At 40.2% G+C, this 21,852-nt stretch overlaps 1 protein-coding gene across 1 annotated transcript; it reads right to left on the bottom strand.

Annotated features, from left to right (window-relative positions):
- Positions 1–279: 279 nt before the first annotated feature.
- Positions 280–10,328, bottom strand: LOC128796571 (protein-glutamine gamma-glutamyltransferase E-like). The gene is made up of 13 exons (XM_053958359.1): positions 10,319–10,328; positions 9,723–9,890; positions 9,173–9,406; positions 8,496–8,614; positions 7,889–8,017; positions 6,773–6,950; positions 6,479–6,614; positions 5,498–5,601; positions 4,778–5,023; positions 3,516–3,821; positions 2,701–2,858; positions 2,353–2,486; positions 280–621 (listed from the first exon to the last, which is right to left on the bottom strand). Exons 1-13 carry the CDS (start codon positions 10,326–10,328, stop codon positions 474–476), a joined length of 2,070 nt encoding a protein of 689 aa, XP_053814334.1. The 3' UTR covers positions 280–473.
- Between the last annotated feature and the right edge of the window lie 11,524 nt (positions 10,329–21,852).

The following is a 21,852-nucleotide window of genomic DNA, read 5'->3' as shown; positions in this document are numbered from 1 at the left end:
TTGTAGCAAAGAAGTCACAGCTAAATGACATAAATTGTGCAAGTCATCCTCACTTCTCACTATATTGTAGTATCACAGTTTCAGGAAGGAGAAACACTTTGGAAGTGTTTGGAAGTCCACTGGATAAGGCTTTCATTAAGTAACAATGAGTTTATGAATGTGTGTGTAGAGGCATCTGAAGCCAGGAGGAATTAATTCCAGAGAAAGCCAGATATAAGTCAAAGAGTCTCTAAGTAGAAGGTAAAATGTTCTTTTTAATAACATGGATATTCACAACAGTAAATGAACAATCAACCATTCCTCAGTTTATTTAAAATTACAATGTAAAATTGCAATGATATGATGTTGGTGGCCCTTTATCAGAGGAAATGAAGATTTGTTTTGCTGATTATCTCATTGTTTTCTATACAAGATTTCTTATCACATTTTGTTCAGTTTATACACACACAGGCCACTCCTTGTATATCTTCATGTTAATTAATCACATTTACCGTCTTAAAAGTCTTGATATCTGCAAATTTATCACAGGAGAAATTAACAAGTAGATGTTTGAGACCCGCCTCAGAAGGGATAAGTTTAAACTTGGTACTGGATTTCTCACTGGCTTTCAGTGGTGGTATGCTAAAAAAAAAAGGAAACAGTAAGTTGAAAACAGGCTTATGCATCATGCTTCAGTTTCTTCACTAATCATCTTCCACCATGATTAGTGAAAAGTGAAAGAACTCTTATCACTTCAAAGTAAGATGGCCATGAAAAGACCACACATGGCTTGACTATCTGATATGTATTTAAAGACTCAAATCCATACATTAGAGGCTCTCACAAATTCAATATGCAGTAACTCAGATAAGTCCACAAAGGGGGACATAATAATATGTGAGATAAGATTTTGTGCAGAACAGAGGGTGTAAAATACATCACTGAATCATTGCAAAGAATAATCTGAGACCATGAAGAATGTTAATATCAACTCTTGAATTAGAATGGAGTGTAAGCACCAAGGAAACCTCAGTGTTTACAGAGCAGGAAATTCTGAATGGAAGTTAAAATGTTTTACACCAGGTGTGTTTTGTAACTCTTGAAAACCTGTTAATGTTTTTCCCTTACCCTGACATATTGTCTTGTCTTGCCTGAGGATAAAACTGTGTGGGATAGACAACACAAGGTTGGTAGAGTCCCTCAGGAAAGATTATAAATGATGGGATGAACCATTCCTAATTGCTCAAGTGCAAATGACAATGCTAAGTTGCTGTGTTTGTTTGTTTGTGTTTGTCTGTGTATTCAGCTAAAGAGCATGTTCCTATATCCCAGGTATTTTCCAGAAATAACTGCATTTGTGAGGTTATATTGAATTTTTTGTGCAATTTATTGTCTTTACAAAATGAGGGACAGTCTGCAAATTCAATCTTTCTGTTTCAATTATGAAATGCTGAAGGAAAAAGGGCAGAAAAAGTTACAAAATCACCAAAGCAGATAACAGGGAATTGGGATCTATAGTAAAAAAAAAGGTATTTTATTTCAGTCTTCTCAATCACTGTCTCAACATAATCAAATAGTTTCTTGACTCTGTTTATTAATGTCCTAAGATATTTTTTTTTTGTAGAGCTTGAAAATTAGTGTGCCTGTAGCTCTCATTTTGGAAAAAGCTGCTTGTCATGGTTTAGTCTGTTCTGCAAAAACTATCCTCCTCAAACTGTGATCTGCTGTGTATGGAAAAGCTGAGCATGGAGCAGACCTGGCTCTGTGCTTTCAGAGGTCCCACCCTTTGAGATCACAACCTGTGTCTAAGCAGTATTAATTTTTTTTCCTAAAGTTGTGACACTGCTGTATCTGCTTTTTACATGTATTTCTACCTGTTGGATATAAATACAATTTGTTTACAATGCTGTGCACCCAGATTGGCACCTGAAGTCCATTTAATAAAGTGAAAAAAATATCCTGGTTGATATATGTTGTAATTTGTGTAAGTATGGACAGAAATAGCTGTGTATCCTATTGTTGGCCTTTGATCACAACAAGAAGGTAAAACCTGTCTGGCCTATAGCAGGATAGACAGCCTCAGCAACATTTACAGCTTGGGTAAGCATGAATTTTTTTTCTGGAAGTGTGTGGTCCTGCTAGATAGGCAGGAAAACAAGTTCTGTCCAATTATGACAGCAATTATTTGACCTCCCAAACCATGGAGCCAAAGCCCAGCCTAGATGAAGAGCTGGTTCATCAGTGTGTGCTCATAACCTGTGCCTCCCAGGTTACAGATAGAAGAAAATGATGTCTCATCCCACAGTTCAGTTCCAACTCATCCATGCCCACATTCTTGTATGTTTGGTATCAGGAGGCATTTCTGGTACTCACCGTAGCTCCAGGATGCCTTGGAGCAGGTCACTGCCCTCCACCTGCAGCACGCAGTCCTTCACCTCCGCATCGATAGGATTGGTAAATGCCACCTCCACAAACACCTCTTTATTCACTTTTGCTTCACCAAGTACCTGTGCAAAGAAATACTTGTGAGGCCAGGTTCTCAGTGCTCTTCTCTAGCTGAGCCTTTTCAGGCATCACAGGAGGAGATATTACGAGAGGCTGTGATGAACCATGGCAGAATTTTTGAATGTGAGCAGAGCATTTCTTTCACGGAATAAAGTGCTCTCAAAGAACTGCCTTTCCCTTTTCTCTGCCACTGCAGTTACAACAAAGGGAATTTACCTGTATGTCGATAGCAGGATTGTCCAGGGTGATGTTTCTTTTCACAAGCACTTGAATCCCATCTTCTACATGACATAAAGCTGTGACCTGGATTGTTTTGTCTGTAGTTAACTGCTGCTGGTATTCAGGATACTTTATCTTAATGGGAAATTGTTTTTCTGGAAGGAAAAAAAAAATTGAATTGATACACGCTTTTATAAGCCCACAGAACTTCCTATCTAACATTAGTATTTTCCTTTTATGCTGTGTCTAGGACTAGGAAGACCTTCAGCCATCACTGCCAAAATAAATTTATGCAAATGTATCAGTTTGCTTTAGACAAATAGTGATTTCTTCAATGTAATCCCTTCTCCATTCACTACTACTGTATTGCCTGGCTTGTTTTCCCCCCTATTGCTCTGAAAGATGCAACAGCTGGAGTTTAAGGAGTTTACTGGGGCTTCTCCAAAAGTTAAATTACATATTAAAGACATGAATTATGATTTCTGCTTCTTGCTAATGACTTGAAGCCCAAGATTAATACAAGACAGTATCAGTTGTGATTCAATGATCTTTCACCTCATGTTGGAGATGCTGACACATCTCTTATCCCAGGCTCCTAATGGTAACATTTTCCAAAATGTGAAAAGCACTTGGGGACATGATAGTGTGAAACATGCCTTATTAATGTATGTGTAATGTAATATTTTTCTCAGCCTTTTCTACCCAGGGATTTAGGATTGCAGTTTGTTAGAGCTTTTTCCTCCAAGCTGACCAGCCTTCAATGCCCATTTACTGATAAAACCATTGTGATTAAAAGTTATTTGAAAAATTACCTTCCTTTGGAGCCAGAGTGACAGATAGGGAGTCCTTCCAGATCTGATTAACTCGTCTTCTAGTATACAGAGTACTCCATGCAGTCATATTTACATTTACAGTCTTAGCATCAGACTGCAAATTTTCAAGAACCAGAAGTAGGTTGAGATCTTTGCCAACTTCTAAAGAGCCTGCCACCTTGAATTTTCCTGAGATGTCAGGCTTCTGTTCAACTTCCTCTTGTTTTGGTGCTGTAGGATCAAATTTATCCTCGAGTCCTAGCTTCTTACGGGCTTTTTTAAAAATATCTCTTTCTTTTGCAGAGCCTGTCAGGGAGAACCATGAAAATTATCCTCAACAGTTAGCATGCATCTCTTATTTTACATGGTTGCTAGAAAGAAGCTAGCCAGGACATAATGTCTGTGCTTAGAGATAAACAAGCCCTCTGTTTTCCACAGCCATACCTCATTTTCTGTGTCTGCAGTCAGTAACATCACTGTCCTTCTAATAACATTTTTTAAAACATAAAGTCTTAAGACTAAAGTGTCTCTTTTCCCATTTCTATCCCCTTTTATGGCTATAACATTTAGAAATGTGAATTCTTATTTGCTACCACAGAGAAAGGCCCAAATGCTGGGGAAGGCTGATGGCACTGTGTGGTGGGTTGAGTCTGGCTGGCAGCCAACCATCCACCCAGCCCCTCACTCCCCTTTTCCATAGGAGGAGAGAAAGCTCCTGGATTGAGGTAATGACAGTTTAACAGGAAAAGCAGAAGCTGCTCATGAGCAAAGGAAAAAAAGAAACATAACATGGGGATGATCAGACCTGAAGGACTGAGAAGGTGCTGTGCTCTTGCACCCTTGGAAAGAGTTGCTTTTCCTGGGCCTAAGTACTGATTTAGCTCAGGTTTCTGCAACAGATCTTTTATCCTGCAGACAAATAACTGGGCTGTAGCCTAATTCTCACTAAGCAGAAGCAGAAGTGCATGTCAGCAATAGGCAGGTAGAACAGTGAACACTTTATTTGGAGATACTTGGACTTGACTTGTTTAGGTCCCACAAAGCAGCTCCATATCAGAAAGGGCAGGGCAAGGCAGGGTTTTTTTGTTGTTCTTTTTTTTTTTAATCAGTACCTTTTCTCCTCTTTTGTGTAGGAATTGAATAAATCAAGTATAAATTCTGCTCCCACTTTATAAATGCACTAAGAGTCTCCTAACTGAAAATGTATATACTTTTGGGAATGAAGCAGCTATGTGATCAGAAGAACCAGGAGTTTTACTTACCTTCCTCATATTTATAATCCCTGGTGACATCTACACGATCATCCCTACCAACTGCCTTTGTACTGATGGAGGCACCAATTTCTGTAGACTTAGAGAATATCAAAGTTTTCTTTCCAGTTGCAGAGTCATAATTCCAGTACATACAGTCAGCATTCACTTCTGCAAACACAAATGGGCCATCGTAGTCCAGATCTACTTCTCCTTCTTTGATGGCGTGCCGTGAGGCAGGACCACACTGATAAATTCCTACAGCATCAAGGAAAAGGAATTTAGGCAGTATCTTTTACAGTAAGCAGATTATTAGACAGATATTTATCACTGACTCTTGAATTGCTCAGTGCTGCTGTCCCTTTTAAGCCCTTTCATCCACATAAACCCTCATACAAGGCCACTCATCAATATATCTTGTGTTTATTCTGAAAGCACACTTGATTTATTTTATATTATCTCTTAATTTTCAATAGCATTTGATACCTACATTGGAAATATAGGAATTGCTGTAAAAACTGCTCCTGGAATTCTAGTTTCTTTCTTGGCATTCACGGATGATCTGAAGCATCTGAAGCTTCCCTAATGCAACCAATTAAGTATTTTCTTCTGCAGCTATCTCTGAGCAGCTTGACAAATTGCTTTTACAATGATTTTACTTTTTTTCCTTCTCTCTAAAAGTGACTGGCTTAAAAAAATTTCAGCATTGATCCTGAAATAAAATTTGTGTACCTCCACTTTCTTCTTGGGGAGTTGCATCCAGAACTTGCCATCCACTGTATGAGGGGCCCAAGTCGTTGCGTGTAAACCAGCTTTCATTCCAGACATGGAAATTCCTGTGTGCAAGAATGAACTAAGTAAGCTACTGGTATGTGTTTATGGATTCCTGTCCACCTCCTTTAATCAGCCATCTTAGTTACATGGATTAAATGCCTTTATTTGCACAGTTCTTATTTGAGACTCACCACTTCTACCCTGACCCTCATTACAATAACTGGAAAGGTGCTGAAAATTGCATTGTGAATAAATATAAATGTTCAAGGGCAGAAAACAAATTTGTGAAGTTATACAAAATGCCTTGAGCCTGTTTTTCTCCAAAAGCTTTGAGCCCATACACTTCCTTAGTTTTAGCTTTAGATTTGCTTCTGGCACAATGCTACAGTCCTAGATGTCACGTGTAGATAGAAAGGGTCCAGAACAAGAAGGGGAATAAACAAGACAGAAACTGAGGGACTACTTCTGCTCTTTGCTAAATACAAGCTTGTTTGAACTGCTTTTGATGCTTAATAGAGGCAGTAGTTAAATTACTTTCACTGCAAATGATGCCACTTCAAGAAAGCTGGTTCTGTTGAACATTTATAGTTTAACATGAACTGGTTCTGAAGAATAGTTTCAAACTAGGTTAAGTTGCTACTGTTTGATACATCCAGTGCAATATTGCAAATTTTCAGTCATCTGTGGCATCATAACTGTAATTTTTCCTGCCCTTGCTTCAATTAGCTGTTGTAATTAGTGTCACAATTCTTTGTTTAACCGAGAAAGAGTGAAAACACCAAATCCTGTAGTATTATTTTGTGGTATTTTTATTGATCCTCTCTGTGTGTGTAGTAGTTTTTAAGGCAATTCTTAAGAAGATAAAGCATTTGTCATTAGAATCTATGCTCTGGAGACACTGTAGACATTGATAATCTACTATTAAATATTGAGCCTTACCACACGCTGTCAGCTCCCCTCTCCAAATGGTTTCCATCTGCATCATAGAACTCATCCACACGCAGATTTCCATCTGCATCATGGGCAGAGCTGAAGTTTGTTATTGTACGGGTGGGAATCCCCAGACATCGAAGCACTAAAGAGTGAAGAGAAAGCCACAGTCAGAAAGCAATATTTCTGCAGGTTTCACCTAGCATAGTAATGTCTTCAAAGGCTTCCATATAGGTAGTAACATTAGTGCTTCCATTAACAGCATCTGTGCAATGTCAGTCATGTAGGTGACATAAAACATACCTGTAGTCAGTACTGCTGCAAAAACCCAACATTGTCCATATTTAACAGGTTTGAATCCTGATTTCTTCCAGCTTTGCAGGATTTCACCACTTCCTGTCCAGCTGGTAGGATTCTTGCCACCCTCATATTTTCCACTCCAGTTTCCTAGCACCACCCCTTGGTCATCATTGGCGTTGACCTGAGAAAATATTCACTAAGTTTATGATGAGGTAAATGAAGAGTTTACAACCTGTCTGAAAGGGGCCTAGGAGTTACAGCAGATGCCATATTGAATTTCAGCCAACAGTGCTCTCTCATCAAAAAGGGAAAGCTCACAGTAGGCTGCACTGGAGAAAGTGTGACCAGGAGGTTGAGGGAGGTTGTTAACCTCCTTTAATTATCCCTAGCAAGGCTGTGCCAGGAGTCCTGCCCCTAGTTTTGGGTCTCTCAGTTCAAGGGGATGTTGAGACACTGAAGAGGACCCAGGAAGGAGGGCTGCAAGATGGTCGGGGGTCCTGCAGCACACAAACTACAGGGAGAAGTAGAGAGCACTGGCCTAGCTCTGTCTGGTTAAGGAGGGTGGGGGGAATCTAAAACCAGCTTACAACCATTTGAATGTGGGTTCTAACTAACTTTTCTCTGTTATATATACCAAGAGGCAACAGCAGAAAGCTGTAGCTTGGGAAAATCATATTTGACATAAGAGATAAATTCCCCATTAGGAGGGTAGGGCAGCTCTGGACTGGTCACCCACAGCAGCCACAAACCAGTCTTTCTTGGAGAGTTTCAAACCAGCCTGGCGAATCCATGGCTGAGCTGATCTAGTACCCAGTAGATCCACTTCAAATGGGTGACTGGACTAAAGACCTCCACTGAACTGGTCCCTCAACCACCCCTGTCATGTATTTTCAGTGTGACAGCTGGATATCAAAGTGACAACTATCAGAACTATCCCAGAGGAGATAAATCTGGCAGGCTCAGAGCAGATGACCACGTAGGCCCATACTTCACCACCCGTATTGTCAGCTGCATACAGACAGTGACCTAAAATTCTCTATGAAGTGGCCTCATATTTACTTTCACCGACTACTTATAAAGGACACTTAGTAGTTTGCACTTTGTGAGCCTGTTGCTTACCATGGCACTGAGAACACGGCCCAGGTACCTGGGGTCGTGTCGGTGAGATACGTCAGTGAGAGGATCCTGACGGTAGTACAGGCTTCGGTCCATTATGGACAGGCAAATATTGAGGATGTCTCCTTGAAACTGAGGTACAGAAATAAATTAGTGTTTTGAAAACAGAGATTACTAAAAAACAGGATGCAGAGAGCCATATTAGTGTTGAATGGGGATTTTAAATCACTGACTGAAGTGCTGCAGAGCTCAGCCAGGCGCTACCATATAAAAATGTGGCCACAACAAACTCTGAAGATCAGAACTCACTGAGATTTTAAAAACGTGGAATCTGTGGACTTGAGGCCTCTCAGCATTGCTACAGTACTTTACTAAGTTAAGGCTATGTAGTCTTAGTAAAGATATTAATGTTTCTGCTGGTTGCTCTTCCAAGGCAGAGCAGGGAATAACAAATTACAAATACTCATATTGATCAGTGAAACAGGGCTTGGCACAAGTGCTGATTGCAACACCAGAGTCCTGCTCTTCAGAGATGTATGCAATGAATTGGAAAAAGCAAACGACCCAGTTCATGCAAAAACAATGTCTGGTGTTTCAGTGCTACATTTACCTGGCCGAAGTTCCATCCAAAGCTGCTGATATGATTTTTATTGCCTGCAAAAATGATGCCAAACTCTTCTAGCACATATTCCTCACACTCAGCCTTGTTAGGCATGAACACATCATCACCTGAAAAACCAAAACAGAGAGATGTACAAATACAACAGGCAAAATAAAACAAAACCTCAAGAAGTCTTGCTCTATAAGGCAAGATCTCTCTTGATCTATAAGGGTGCTTGCAGATATCCACCCTTTGCTGTTCTTGGTGCTATAAACAGATTGTGAAACTCAGGATCTACAATTAGAGAAAGGGGTGGGAGGTGTCTGAGTGAAGATGGAGGTGTGACACTGCCAGATCTGTGAGAAAATGGTAAATATGACTCTTTTCTTGGTTCTACAGAGGCCAGACACACTCTTCTAAACTTGTGCAGAAGTAGGGAAGTTCTGTCAAAAGCAGAACCTTATCTTTTAGAGCAATGAGCTCTCCAGTATGTACATGCTACAGAGCTGATTCTATGTACCAGAAGGTCCTAAGAAACTGTTAGACACCCTTTTTTTGGTCACTGATCCATGATGCTGTCAATTTTCAGCTGCTATATTCCAGTATAGATCAAATGGAGAAGCTACAAATATTAATGAAGCTAAAAACAACATAGATTCTTTAGAGGAAATTCGACATATTCATACCTGAAGACCAAGGGTTAAAAAGCAAAACAAAACTGCCAAGACTTTGTGGAGAGGAGCTGCCACTTTGAACACTCAGCCTGTAACGTCCAATGACAGCATTATGTGGGCTGGAAATGGAGATGCTCACAGAGTTGGAACTGGTGGACTGTAGAACTGCACTCCAGCCCTCCTTGCTCACTGTGCTGGAGATATCAAACGTGGCCAGGGTCTTGGATGCCTTTGAGGGTTTTGGACCTTTCAAGAAAAACAAATAATTTTTTTTTTCCATGCCATGCTGAAATAGAGATCTAGTCATCAACAAACTCAGCAGGGATGTAACCCTCCCAACCCTCCTCTCAGATGAATTTGTGCCATATATTGGCAACTGAAGGAAGCTGTGGCTGCTGGCTGGGGTAGGAGTAATACAACAAACACCTCACACAGTTCCATGGCTATGTGAATGAGCACGTTGGCTCTGAGGTATTCTCTTGCTGCTCTGTAGTGCAGATTGGGCCAGAAGAATGTCCTGAGGCAGCGTTACTCTCCCTGTGAAAGAAGCTGGGGGCCATACCTGTTTCTGCAATGAATATTAAGTTTTGCTCAGGCCGTTCTGTTCCATTGAAGGTGATAGTGAAGGCCTGTCCTCTCCTCACAATCAGTTCTTCACTAGAAAATTTACTTGTGTGGTGTTCTCTTGCATTTTCTTTCAGATGCCAGTTGGTACTTGGCTGCGTTGCAGCTATGAAAAAAATGAGAAGAGCAAAAAAGCTTGAGGGTACATCCAAAGAGGAAGGAGCACAAACACACTCTGAAGAATTGATTATTACTTTCTACAGGTAACTGGTACCCATGTGAGGCTTCCACTAAAATTAGAAATAATTTATTTCTGAGCATTTTTTTTGGTAGAGACTCTATCTTGCATAGGCTGTTAGAGGTTATCTAACATATCTATCTTTTCCCGTGCACACAATAAATGAAAAAATGCAATTCCTGTGAAAATCCTTCTCCTGACTTTCAATGGAAGAATTTTCTCTTACTTTTTTTTTTTTTCCTTGGATCAAAACTCCTTAGAGAAGTAGTGACCTCTCAGTGTCCATGGCAGAGCTGAACATGAAGTATGGATGTAGGAAGGTTACAAAGAGCATCACAGCCTTTCCCCTTGCTCACCTTGGCCCATATCTGATCAATGTGTCCTCTGTATGCAGCTTCTGAAGCTTCCTCTGAAAGGCCTCCTGTACTTCTGCTGGCTCAAGGAATGACTTCCTTTGGTGCCTTTCACTTCTTTAAATCTTTGCAATATTTCCTCTGGGGGTGGAGCTTGAGTAGCTGTCTTTGCCCCCAGCCTTGATCTGACCAGTGGGGCTTGAGGATTCATTTTTCATTCATTTTTTTTTTTCCTCTCTCAGTCCTCACATCCTCATCTTGTTTCCTTGCAACCTAACATGTGGAGCTTGGACAATATTTATTCCTAACAGTCTGGCCACTTGTTAAGAGTTTCTTAATATATTCAAAGTTATAAGAACTTCAGCATTTAGCTGCTTTTCTTTCTGTTGTAGTGCTAAAGTTCTAGGAACAGCATAAATCCTTCTTGCGAAACACTATTTTTAATTTTAAATACTCCATGAGCAATATTTACAGGGACTTTTTCTTTAAATTAATTCCCTAAATCTGTTGTTTTGGAGCTGCTTGTTTTCCCCCCTCCCTACATTGTAGTAATTACAAAACAATGACCAAGCTACTGTCTCTGCCCCAGGTCCAATCAGGGCCAAATTTAAAGAACCAATTTTTCATTTATCACATAGTTCATGTTTAACCCTGTTCAATAGACAAGCACTCCATGTCATATTTGTATGACACACTACAGTGGCAACAGGTAAGTATATTTGTGACTTGTGATAAAATATTTGCTTTCAGCTGGTGCTCTATTATTTTTTCATAAGACATCTCTGACCGTGCTACTGGTAAAGCCAATTTATGCCCAAAAATCTTCCACTTAACTTCAAGGAGAGTGAATTTTGCTTATGCTTTGTAGGTGGCTCCACTTTGTGTTAAGAAAGACATAGACTAATTCTGATACTTTTATGAAACAACCTGTAAAATTTGGTGAACTCAATGCACATCTTACAGATGCCTCTCAGTGATACCCATCATGCTGGACTGGGCACAGCTGTACATGTTCCCAGATCCATCATTTTAGTTGGCTGGGCTCGGTATTCAAGATCCAAATTGTTCTGTTTTCTGGTCTGGATCATGTTTGGAACATCCAGAATTGGAACTTGTTCAACCCATTTCATATACAGACATGTTTTATTCATGTTTCTTATAAATGGTGTTGCTAGAATAAACAGTTTTTAACTGGCTATAATTCAGACTTCTACTTTGACTCTCTGTTCATTAATTATATTAATCTTAACAGGGACCATAGTTTTATAACTTGCAAAGCCCAACCGTGACTTTAAAGTGATAAGACTAATTATTAAATTTAAAATGTCTTAGAATTTGATTAGAGTTTTTGATGTTAAGACATACTCTCCTATCCGTACTTTAAAATACTGTTAGATGTCACACAAACAATATTCAGAATAAATTTCACATTTCAGCCTATCCTTGGATACACAGCAGAGCGTTTTTCTTTGACAGGAAGGTTAATGACTGTTGAAAGAGAAAGAACAGCAGTCCATTTATGCTGGCAGACAGTATGTCAGGAAGAACAAGTTGTGGCTGTTGTGTCAGCTTCTGGTGTTTATTCCCAGCTCTGCCTAAGTTGCCTTGCGGGCCTCTGGTGTGCTTTGTTTGTAAAACAGATGAATGATACATACTGGACCTTTGGATTAAAGATTGTGGACAAAGGTTGAGAATGAGGGCTAAATTAATATTAGCACTAGTCAGAAATATTAACACTAGCCAGAACATGCACAACACATCTGACCCAGGCAGCTTCCTTGCCAAGCAGTGTTTGCAGGGGCTTGAGGATTCATTTTTCATTTTTCATTCAGTGGTGGCTGTAAATGTAGAGACTGCACAGGCAGGAGCTTGAAACTCTGTGGATAGCAAGAGAAGACTCTTTTGGACCTCAGAAAACTGAAGCTATGAACCACGTTACTATATTGTTTTATGTACCCACAAGAAGGAGTATCAAAATCATCTTTTGCAGACTGGTCCAGCCATATCATTCATAACATCCTTTTCCAGTAATACCCAGATTTTTTTCCTCACCTCAGTAACTGTTAAAGAAGTGAATATATAGGACTAAGAGTTTCAGCACTGAACAGCGAAGGACATATTTGTTGACAGGCAAATTCCCCTCAGTAAACTCCTTTCTCTTCTTCTTTCCAATGTTTTCTTTCACACCAACTCTATGTGAATCCTCAGTGATAATTGAATTTTATGAAATGTCACCTATTATTAGTAGTGCTTTTGTTCAGGATGGGAAATTAGTACCTATAATAGCCTATCTATCTGCTCCTATCTTCTCTCTGAGCACAGCTCTTCTTTAACACATCCCTAAAGCACCATGCTGCAACCATATGGCCATGACTCACTGGGACCGCCTCAGTGGACTTGATGATCTTACAGGTCTTTCTCAACCTAAATTATTCTAATTCTCTGATTCAGTATCCTGAGAAGTCTGGGCTATTCTATCTCTTATCACATCCCGTTTTTGAAGAATTAAGCAAGAAATTCCATCAGCAACCCCACTCCTGCTATACTAGATACAGAAATTCAAGTGGTTTTCTACATCTATGTTTTATTTGTAACCCACACTAGGGAGAGACCTGGGACACTGGTGTGGACTGACTCACATCAGCACTTTTCCGGATTCGAACCACCTGACAGAGAATTGTCAGGCCCATATGGAAAAATATTTGGCCAAGATCTCTTCTGAGCCTTACATATTGTCCAAGACACATCTCATTTTCTGTCTCTGTCTTCCACTCACATGCCTTAATAGCAGGGGCATTTGCAATGGAAGCTGAAGCCTTCCTGAAGTTCCCGACTGTTTCTAAATTTTGCCAACAGCCTTTCTTCCTTTGAAGACAGCAGAACTTGGCACAATCCCCTTCCATGCTGTCTGTGTAAGAAGGGTATCCTGTTAGCTGGGCTCAGATCTCCTCTTGAGACCTCAGCTCATTCCAGATGAGACGGCTTGTTCAGAAGGGAGGCTGACAGTGACATAATAGTGACATGCACTGATATGTGACCTCCAAAAACTCCCACAGGACCAGGACACAGGAATAAGCCAAACTGGCAGCACACAGACTGGGATGAACCTCTGCTGGACTCTCCTGACAGCTCCCACATAGCCACACAGCACCTATTATGTACAGCCTGGGATATTTAAATGTATTTCCCTACCTCTCCCACTTATGCATGTATGTCTTCCATTGGAATGGAATAAAGGCATTATTTGGAAGTTTTAACTTCCAGCTACTGCTGCACACTCATCATCCAAGAATAGCCCAGTGTGGGCTCCCATCACTGCCCTGCTCTGCTTCTCTCTTTGAGAAGGCAGCATGCTGTCCCATTCTGCGGGCAGGCGCTCCCAGTGCTAATGCACAAACAAGATGCTTGCAGGTGTAACTCACGCCTTAATTGTAATGACATTGAAGCTTAAAAGTGACAGAAAGAAGCTGAGATAATTATTTTCAGTGTGAGACTACGAAACAAGTTGTTAAATCCTTAGTAGCAATAGTGGTGCTGCAGACTATCAAAACCCTTCAAAAACCAGGCAAACTTATAAGAACCTTTTAGGTGTTTTTTCTTTATGCAACCCCTTCTGGATTCTGTTAAAGCAGGTCCATTCGAGACTGGCCCAGAAATGCATATTTTCTGGGAAAAAGGTGTGTCTGTCTGCAGGATGTGTGTCAGGGGATGGGAGGAGTAGGGAGAGAGGAAGAGAAGGAGTGAGAACAGTTCAGTGCACACACACCTGCACATAAAGCCTCACAGCTTTTTTACATTAAAAATTGTGCATGCTACCATGAGGAGCATCTTTGTGCAGTTCTGACATCTCCATCTGAACCTGGGCTTGGGTATTTCTTGGATCCTGGGTATTTCACAAGCAAGTGCTGATCGTGATCAGCAAATACCTGTTTGTTTGTTAAATGCTGCATTAAATGCTTCTTGAGTTTCATGCAATAAGAAAATTGTCGTTGAGAAGGGATAGACTGCTGTCTGAAATTTCAAGAGGAAGTTTTGAGAGAGAGCCCTGCTAAAATGTTCTAAGTTATTAGCAAATCATTGCTTAAAAGGAAGTGTTACAATGCAGAAACAATTGGTTGTGGTTTTTTTCCCCCCATTGCTGTACCTGAAGGTTTTAACTGTCCACCTTACTGTATAGTTCTTTTGTTAAAAAGAAGGATTTTTCTACTCAGCCCAGTATTTCAGCTTCACCTATTAGCTTGTGTTTTGCCATTTATTTAAGCTCTGCTCAGAGGAGGAGATTTATGAAGGAATCTACAGTTCTATGCTGATTGCATGGACCCAATTCCCTCCTAGCCTCGGTTCTGCTCTTAAACAAGTAAACATATAGATGGTATCACATTTAGCAGCTGCACTGAGATAGTCATTAATTAACCACCAGGCAAACAGCAGATGCTGTGAGGGATGCTGGCAAAAGGTCAAAACAATAACAGGAATTTTTTCAAATAATAGATATATGGACAAACACTTGTGTTCTAAGAGTTTGTGCAATCACTTCTCCTCGAACTGTGAGAATGGGATTACTGTGCCTCTCTTAAACTGCATGAGGGGAAAACAATACATGGAATTTCTGCACTTGAGCCCCTGATCTGTGGATGGCTATTTTTTTATTAATTTCCTGAGCTTATCAAGCCTAAGTCACATAAAGCCAGCACAGCATGTGCTCTGCCTAGGATTGGTAAAGGAGCATCATAAACTCAGGACTCATTTTATGTATTTATGATGGGGACATAGAAGAAAGTTGGGGAACAAACTTTTAGCAGGTCCTGTTGCAATAGGACATGGGGTCATGGTTTTAAACTGAAGGACTCAGATTAGATACAAGAAAGAAGGTTTTAACACAGAGGGTGGCGAGGCACTGGCACAGGTTGCCCAGGGAGGTGGTAAATGCCCCATTCCTGGAAAAATGCAAAGTCAGGGTGGATGGGGCCCTGAGCAACCTGATCTAGTTGCAGATGTCCCTGCTCATGGCAGGGGAGCTGGAGCAGATGGCCTTTAAATATCCCTTCCAACTCACACTATTCTGTGGTTCCATACATTTCTATATAGGTGCCAGCAAGTCAGGCCTAAGTGAGTACATGGCCAATCTTACTAAAAGGTATTGATTTAATTTCCTTCCTCCTAAGACTTCACTGTTGGACTTCTGCTTACTTTGTTTGCAGTTTAAAGTGCCTTTGCTTTTTATACTAATTAAAAAAAATAGTTACAATGGCATTACTGGCTCTGGATCTGGAGGAAGAAATTTAGTCCATAGTGTATCCTCTGCATAAGAATTTCCATTAACACAAGATTCATTCATATGCAACCTAATCTTGAGTCATTAAATTTTATGCTAAAATAAAGTTTGCAGTTTGCCATAACTTCTTCTTCTCTATTTTCAATTTCATAATATTTTAAATATTTAACTTCAGTATAGCAATGGATGGATTATCTTCTTGTGCTTGTTTGTGTCTTTTGTAAGATTCAGGAAAGAAAAACACTGAAACAACATATGCATAGTTCTCAAAATGTTTTGTACTTCAAAAGTTCAGAGCCCTTTACAAAACAACCCCACAGAGAAAGCTAACACATGGTACATTATTCACTTTCCCATTCCATATGAACAAAGAGACTTTTTTTTTAACTTACCAGCCATGCTCCTTTGCCCCTCTTTGCCTTGGACTTTGTATTTCTGTGAGCAACTGCAGACCTATATGATAAGACTTCAAGCTCCGGCTGTGTTGCAGCATTTATAGGGAAAACTTTAGGCCTCTCCTTATGTTCAAACCAATTATAATTCACATTAGGTGAGTGAGGCAGGTAAGTCATACCAGTGGTCATGTAAACTTCCTAGTAACCCTATATTAGCTCATGGGTTATAAGACATTGGACTTGTGCAATTCAGGCCATTTATCCAGAAGGCTGATGAGATGCTTAGAAAAGCAGAGCATTTAATTGCATACCTGGAATCCAGAATTTCACATGCAATGATGCATCACTCAGTAAGGGGTGTTTTTTGAGTCAGTATAAATTAATATCTCTTCCCAGTATGATCCAAAGTTGAGTATTCATACAATAAAAGTGTACATACATAATCAAATTCATATGCTCCCCTCCCTATGAGTGTACTCATAAGTCTGGGAAAAAAACCCAGAACTTTTCATTTGCCTTTTTGGGTCCCTTTTTGGGTATCACCACAGTAATGCTTTTGTGTCAACCCCTCCTTAGAGTCTCTGTGAATTACACTAATGGTATGAATGCTGCAAATGTAGTGTAAACTAGTAGGAACTTGACAAACCACTGAGCATTGAATAGCTTTGATGAGTGGATCCCAAGCAGTAACTCTCCCTGCATGGAGAGAAACTTCATCCCCATAAAATAAAACACTCATTTCGGAGCAAGTACAAATTATGACTTCAATTTGTGTTTCAGTGATGGTTACTCATCTAGTTTCTGACTCTAGACAGAGAACAATAAATGTTAAAATATCTTCATTGGCACATACAGGAAATTCTATAGGTACAAAGAAAATGAATTTGTCAGAATGGCCTCATAACATTTCTTTTTGTTTCAGGCTAATCCTTCATTTTCCATATCAGTGCTAGCAAATTGATCACAGATGTCTCTTTCTGTCTTCTGCCCTCCACATACAGGAACTTTTTTTCCCTTACACTTACAGAGACTTGAACAAGCTATTTTGTCTTTTCATTATTACTTCATCTCACTTATCTACAATGACGAGAAGAGACTGAAGCAATCTCAGGAATGTTAGTGCTTACCTTGAAGAACTTGAAGGGTGGAAATTTCATAAGATCAGAAAGGGGCAAGCACAGTATCTATGCATAAAATGGGGCAAGAGGCATGAAAAAGAGCTGAGAAATTACAGCTGACATCAGCTAGTTTGATTCAAATTCCTGGAAAACACTGAAAGAGATGAACTTAGCATCTAGATGAATAACAGCCAGCTAAGACATGCCAAGAAGTCAGCTGAGCCCATCAGAGGAGAAGAAAGAGGTGTCATCTATCACCACATGCTGACTTGGATTTGCAACAAAATCCCACAGGGTATTTTCATAAGTACACTTTGGAAACACTGATTACACAAGATTTCTATTAGTTAACTGCATAACTTGTTGTTAAAAAAACAAATGCTGCATTGCTTCAGTGGATCACCATCAAACTGGAAGGGCATAGTGGCTGAAGTGCCATTAAAAGCTGCCTTGGAGCATTGACATTTTAAATATGCTCTTTTCTGTTGGTAATGTTCAGCTGAAGCATTATGCTAGCCCAGGGCTAATCTCAGCTCGATAATGTCAAGACTACAGAGAATGAAGAACTTAAAAAAATAGAAGGATCAAGCTGAATCAGTGTAAAACAGAGAACTGCAGAGATGATATGATTTTTGAAAAAGATGAAAAGTGGTTGTAGAAAGAGGAGGCCAACTGAGAAGTAATGGTCTTAAAAAGTTCAGTCTTTGACTGAAGACACTGAAGTGAAACATAAAAATGTTGGCAGTGAAGAAAAATGTTTAGCTAGACCCTCTGGGTAGATTGTCAAGATGTTTTTTTTTTTTTTTTCCCATGGAGATTAAGAATAGCCTGAATGCATATTTGTCAGGGATAACACACGTGTGTAGTTGAGCTGCCCTCGGGGCATTGATTTTGGTGTCAAAGCTGTGACAGTGACACTTCCCCCACCAGTGCTTATTGTAGGCACCTGATGCTGAGCTGCATCGGTAGGGAGCACCTCAGCAGGGCAATGGAGCATTCTGCATCCAGGGCTGGTGCAGCCTCATCTGCCTCGGGTCTGCTCTGTTGCTGTGGCTGACTTGCCCACACGCAGTGAATGCACTTCACATTGTGTCCTATGGTGAAGGGTCACCAATTTCCCAACTACTGTGACACACAAGCCTGCAGACTGTGTGTCACATTCATCTCACGAACTGCTCAGTTCAAAGGAGTAATAAAATATTTTGCATAGAAAGAAGGAGGTTAGCACTGGGTCTGTCCAATGTTGCATCTGCCAGTTCAAGCCAGCTCACAAGCATCACCTGGAAGCCCCACAGCAATGTAATAGATAATTCTTCACAAGATAATTCTTTCTCCATTATCTTGTGAAGGAAAAATCTGTCCCACCTTCAATTATTTCGTCACTTGTTCCCAAAAGAGGGAAGTTACAGAGCTGACCTGAAAATAGCCACGTTTTTGTTTTTGTTTTTTTTTTTTTTTTGTGTGCAGAGAAAAGCCACCTCCTTTTTAGAATCCATTAGAGTTCATTGGCATTTCATACCTTAGAGCAATGTGTTTCACATGCTAATTATGAGTTGTGTAAATAATATTCTAAACATTCCCTTCCTTAATTTAAGATCCACTGGTTTTTATATTATCAGGATTAAAATGTACCCAAGGCTTTGCTTCACTTTATTGCTCAGTGCTTTGTATTTCTCTACAATATCATGTCTTATTATATTCCTCCAAATTACATAGTATCAGATTTCCCAATCTCTTTCCATGCTGATATCATAGTTTGAATATGTTGTGCATTTCTGAAACTAATTCAGTTCCTTCTGTATGCTTTTGTGATATAAATGAAAAATAACTGAAACATCATCCTGTAGGAAAAATAAACTATAAGTCAATTGGTGACAATGATTTTTAGTATTTCCTGATCTATTTTCTATTAATGCCATTTTTGTTTGATAGTTCAGCACTTGCTCAGCTTAGCCCACAAGACAGTGTTTGTTCATCCTGTACAAAGGGATTAGGTCATAAGAAGATATAAAATAACATGCCTGGACAAGATGTTTAGCTGTGTGGATGAGTAAAATGGATATATTGGAAATTGTGTGCAGAGAGGCTGCACAACAAGCTGATGTGTGAATTCCATAATGTTAAAGGAGAGAATTGGAGTGTATCAAATGAACTGACACAGGATTTGTAAATTGGGTGCTCAGGGAGCTGGTAACCAGAAGGAAAATGCTGCAATAGCTGGATAGGTAAAGGAAACAATTGTTTGAGAAGGAAGAAAATATTGTCATTAGAGAGAAGCCAAACAATTGTGAAAGACTAAGGAACAGAATTAAGGAGATCAGGAACTGGGATGGAGCACAGCTGGAAGTGGAGAGGAAGAGGAAAAGTTGATGCATTTGAGATAAAAGCGAAATAGAGACATTAAAGATAGAAAGGCTATGGAGAAGCAGAAATCCAGACATTCTGGTATCTTATTCATGGAAGAAATATTCCCCTACAAGAGGAGAAAATCAAAATAATGAAGGAAAATAAAGGTGACTTAAAGATGGAGAAAACTGAACTAGAATGATGGTTTATATTTATTGGAGTGGAAGAAGAGTAAAACTGAGGAAGAGGAGAATGAAGTCTGAGGAAATGTCATCAGAAGGAGGTACTGGAGGAATGCCTAGCCTGGGGATAGTGGGGAGGGATATGAGTATGAGAGAGAGAAGAAGGATCTGGCATAAAGGGAATGGAAGCTTTAAGGGAATTAAGGACAAATTAAGGAAGAAAAGGGAGGGGGTAGTGAGTAATGAAGTACAGAATTAGCATACATACATAAATACTGTATTTCAATGACTTCACCGAAATTCAAGCTGCTCTCTAAAATAGTTAGAAACCTTGTGTAAGAAACAACATGCCCATAGCTTTTCCATGTTTTCAGTTGTGTCTGCTAGTGTAATAAGCAACTGTTCCATCCTTCAAATCTTGTTTGTTGTGTGACATTGGACACAGCAACAGCACTGCTAGAATAGCTATGGAATTTTGGCAGCGCTGAATCTGTGCTTAGAATTTAAAGCAAGACTTCACCTGGGACCAAGTTCTTGCATCTCTGTCAACAGAGCCTTTGACTCAAGGCTGGGCATTCTCTTCTTTCAGCAGGAAATCAGGTAGCACTACATGCTGTGCCTGTGCATAACTAGGAAGTTTTAGGAAACGTTCCACAATTGTCCAGCTCCCTTGGCAGTGGACTGCTGAGAGTCTCACAGTCTGAAAGCAGGAAGCTGCCAAGGACAGAGGCTGCTGGGGAGTCAGCAAGATGCCATCGGGGTTTTTTGCGTCAGAGCATTGGAAAATCCCAACGGTTGTTCCTGCTGCCAAGCAGGGCACACCCTGCCAGGAGGGCAGCTGCTGTGGGATAGGGAACACCTCCCCCAGAAGCAGTGGTTGCCATCCACAGCTCTGTCACACCAGTGGTCCCTTTTCTCCTGGGCACTTCCTGCATCTCTATTGTGCATCTCCATCCCTTTCCTTGTTCTGTTTTCTTGCAGCACGGGCAATCAGACAGGCACTTACAAATTTAGAAGGGCTGTAAAGAGATAGTTAGGAGGTCACAGTGTAGTTCCATAGTGGAAAATTGTGCTTAATGCTGACTCTGAAAGAGAATTCTTTGGAATATATGAGTGCCAAGAAACAGGTCTTGCCCACAGTATACTGGGCTACAAACACTGTGTCATGGTTTGGGGGAGGTTTTCTCCCCAGTCACTGGCATAGAATTAACCTGAACTACCCAAACCTGTTCTGCAGAACCCAGCACTGTACACTGGGGCTGCCTCTGTAGCTCATCTTTACTCACAGCCACACAACTTTGCTCAGTTTCAAATCAGACTGAAGACATTTCTGGCCACCAGTGACCTGGCATCTTACTTAGCTATGAGCACATCCTGTGCTTGCTTTGAGTTCCTCCAGGAAGAAAGCATTTGGTCAGAGTGGAATGCATGACTATGGCTAAATTAGAGTATAATCCATCTAGGTCCCACACTGGAGTCAATCTATTAGTCTGGAGTAAGAGTGAAAAAGATTTGGGGAGAGATTGGAAACATGACAATCAAACAAAGGCACTTCCTGAGGATTATTTCCAAGGCAAGAGACCAGTCTATATTGTCATTTTAGAGAGTTAAGTGAGTCTCATTGCCTTGTTTGTTTCTCTCGAGCAAATGAAACTTCTCTAACAAGAAGGTGAGTGCTTCCCATTGTAAGAGAATGGTGGCAGCTCTCTTAGAACCATGAGACAGGTTAACAGCAGAAGTTTACTATTTTGGACAGGATTTACTTTTGAAAGTCTGAAGCCACTTGTAACTGTGAAAGAGGGGAAGGGGCATAGGTAGGTCACATGTTATGGCTTTGATGCTATCCATTTTGTGTCCCAGAAACACAATAATTTTATAGCAAGAATATTAATGACACTATCAGCTTACCTTGAACACTTATTTTTAAACATTTTTTCCCCTAAAACTTAGTATCTGTAGTGAGTAGAATTATTTTTTTACAGCTGGGCAAACTGGCAAGATTTGGAACCGTAAGTAGTGTGTCTTAGTCCCATCCCACTACATCACTGTCAGATCTTTTGTCCTATAAAACTGTTTCCCTTTGGACATTTTTTAGCAAATAACTTTATGAAAGAAATGGCAGTAGTTTATCCTTTGTATTTAGCAGTATAACCTTTGGCATGACCCAGTGGCTACACACAGAAAGAACCAGTCACTGGTACCAGATACCTTACCATTTTTA

This window comes from Vidua chalybeata, chromosome 17 (genome assembly GCF_026979565.1).
Source record: "Vidua chalybeata isolate OUT-0048 chromosome 17, bVidCha1 merged haplotype, whole genome shotgun sequence".
Lineage (NCBI taxonomy): Eukaryota > Metazoa > Chordata > Aves > Passeriformes > Viduidae > Vidua > Vidua chalybeata.
The sequence above is the reverse complement of the archived record's forward strand: the minus strand, read 5'-3'. Positions and strand labels throughout refer to the sequence as shown.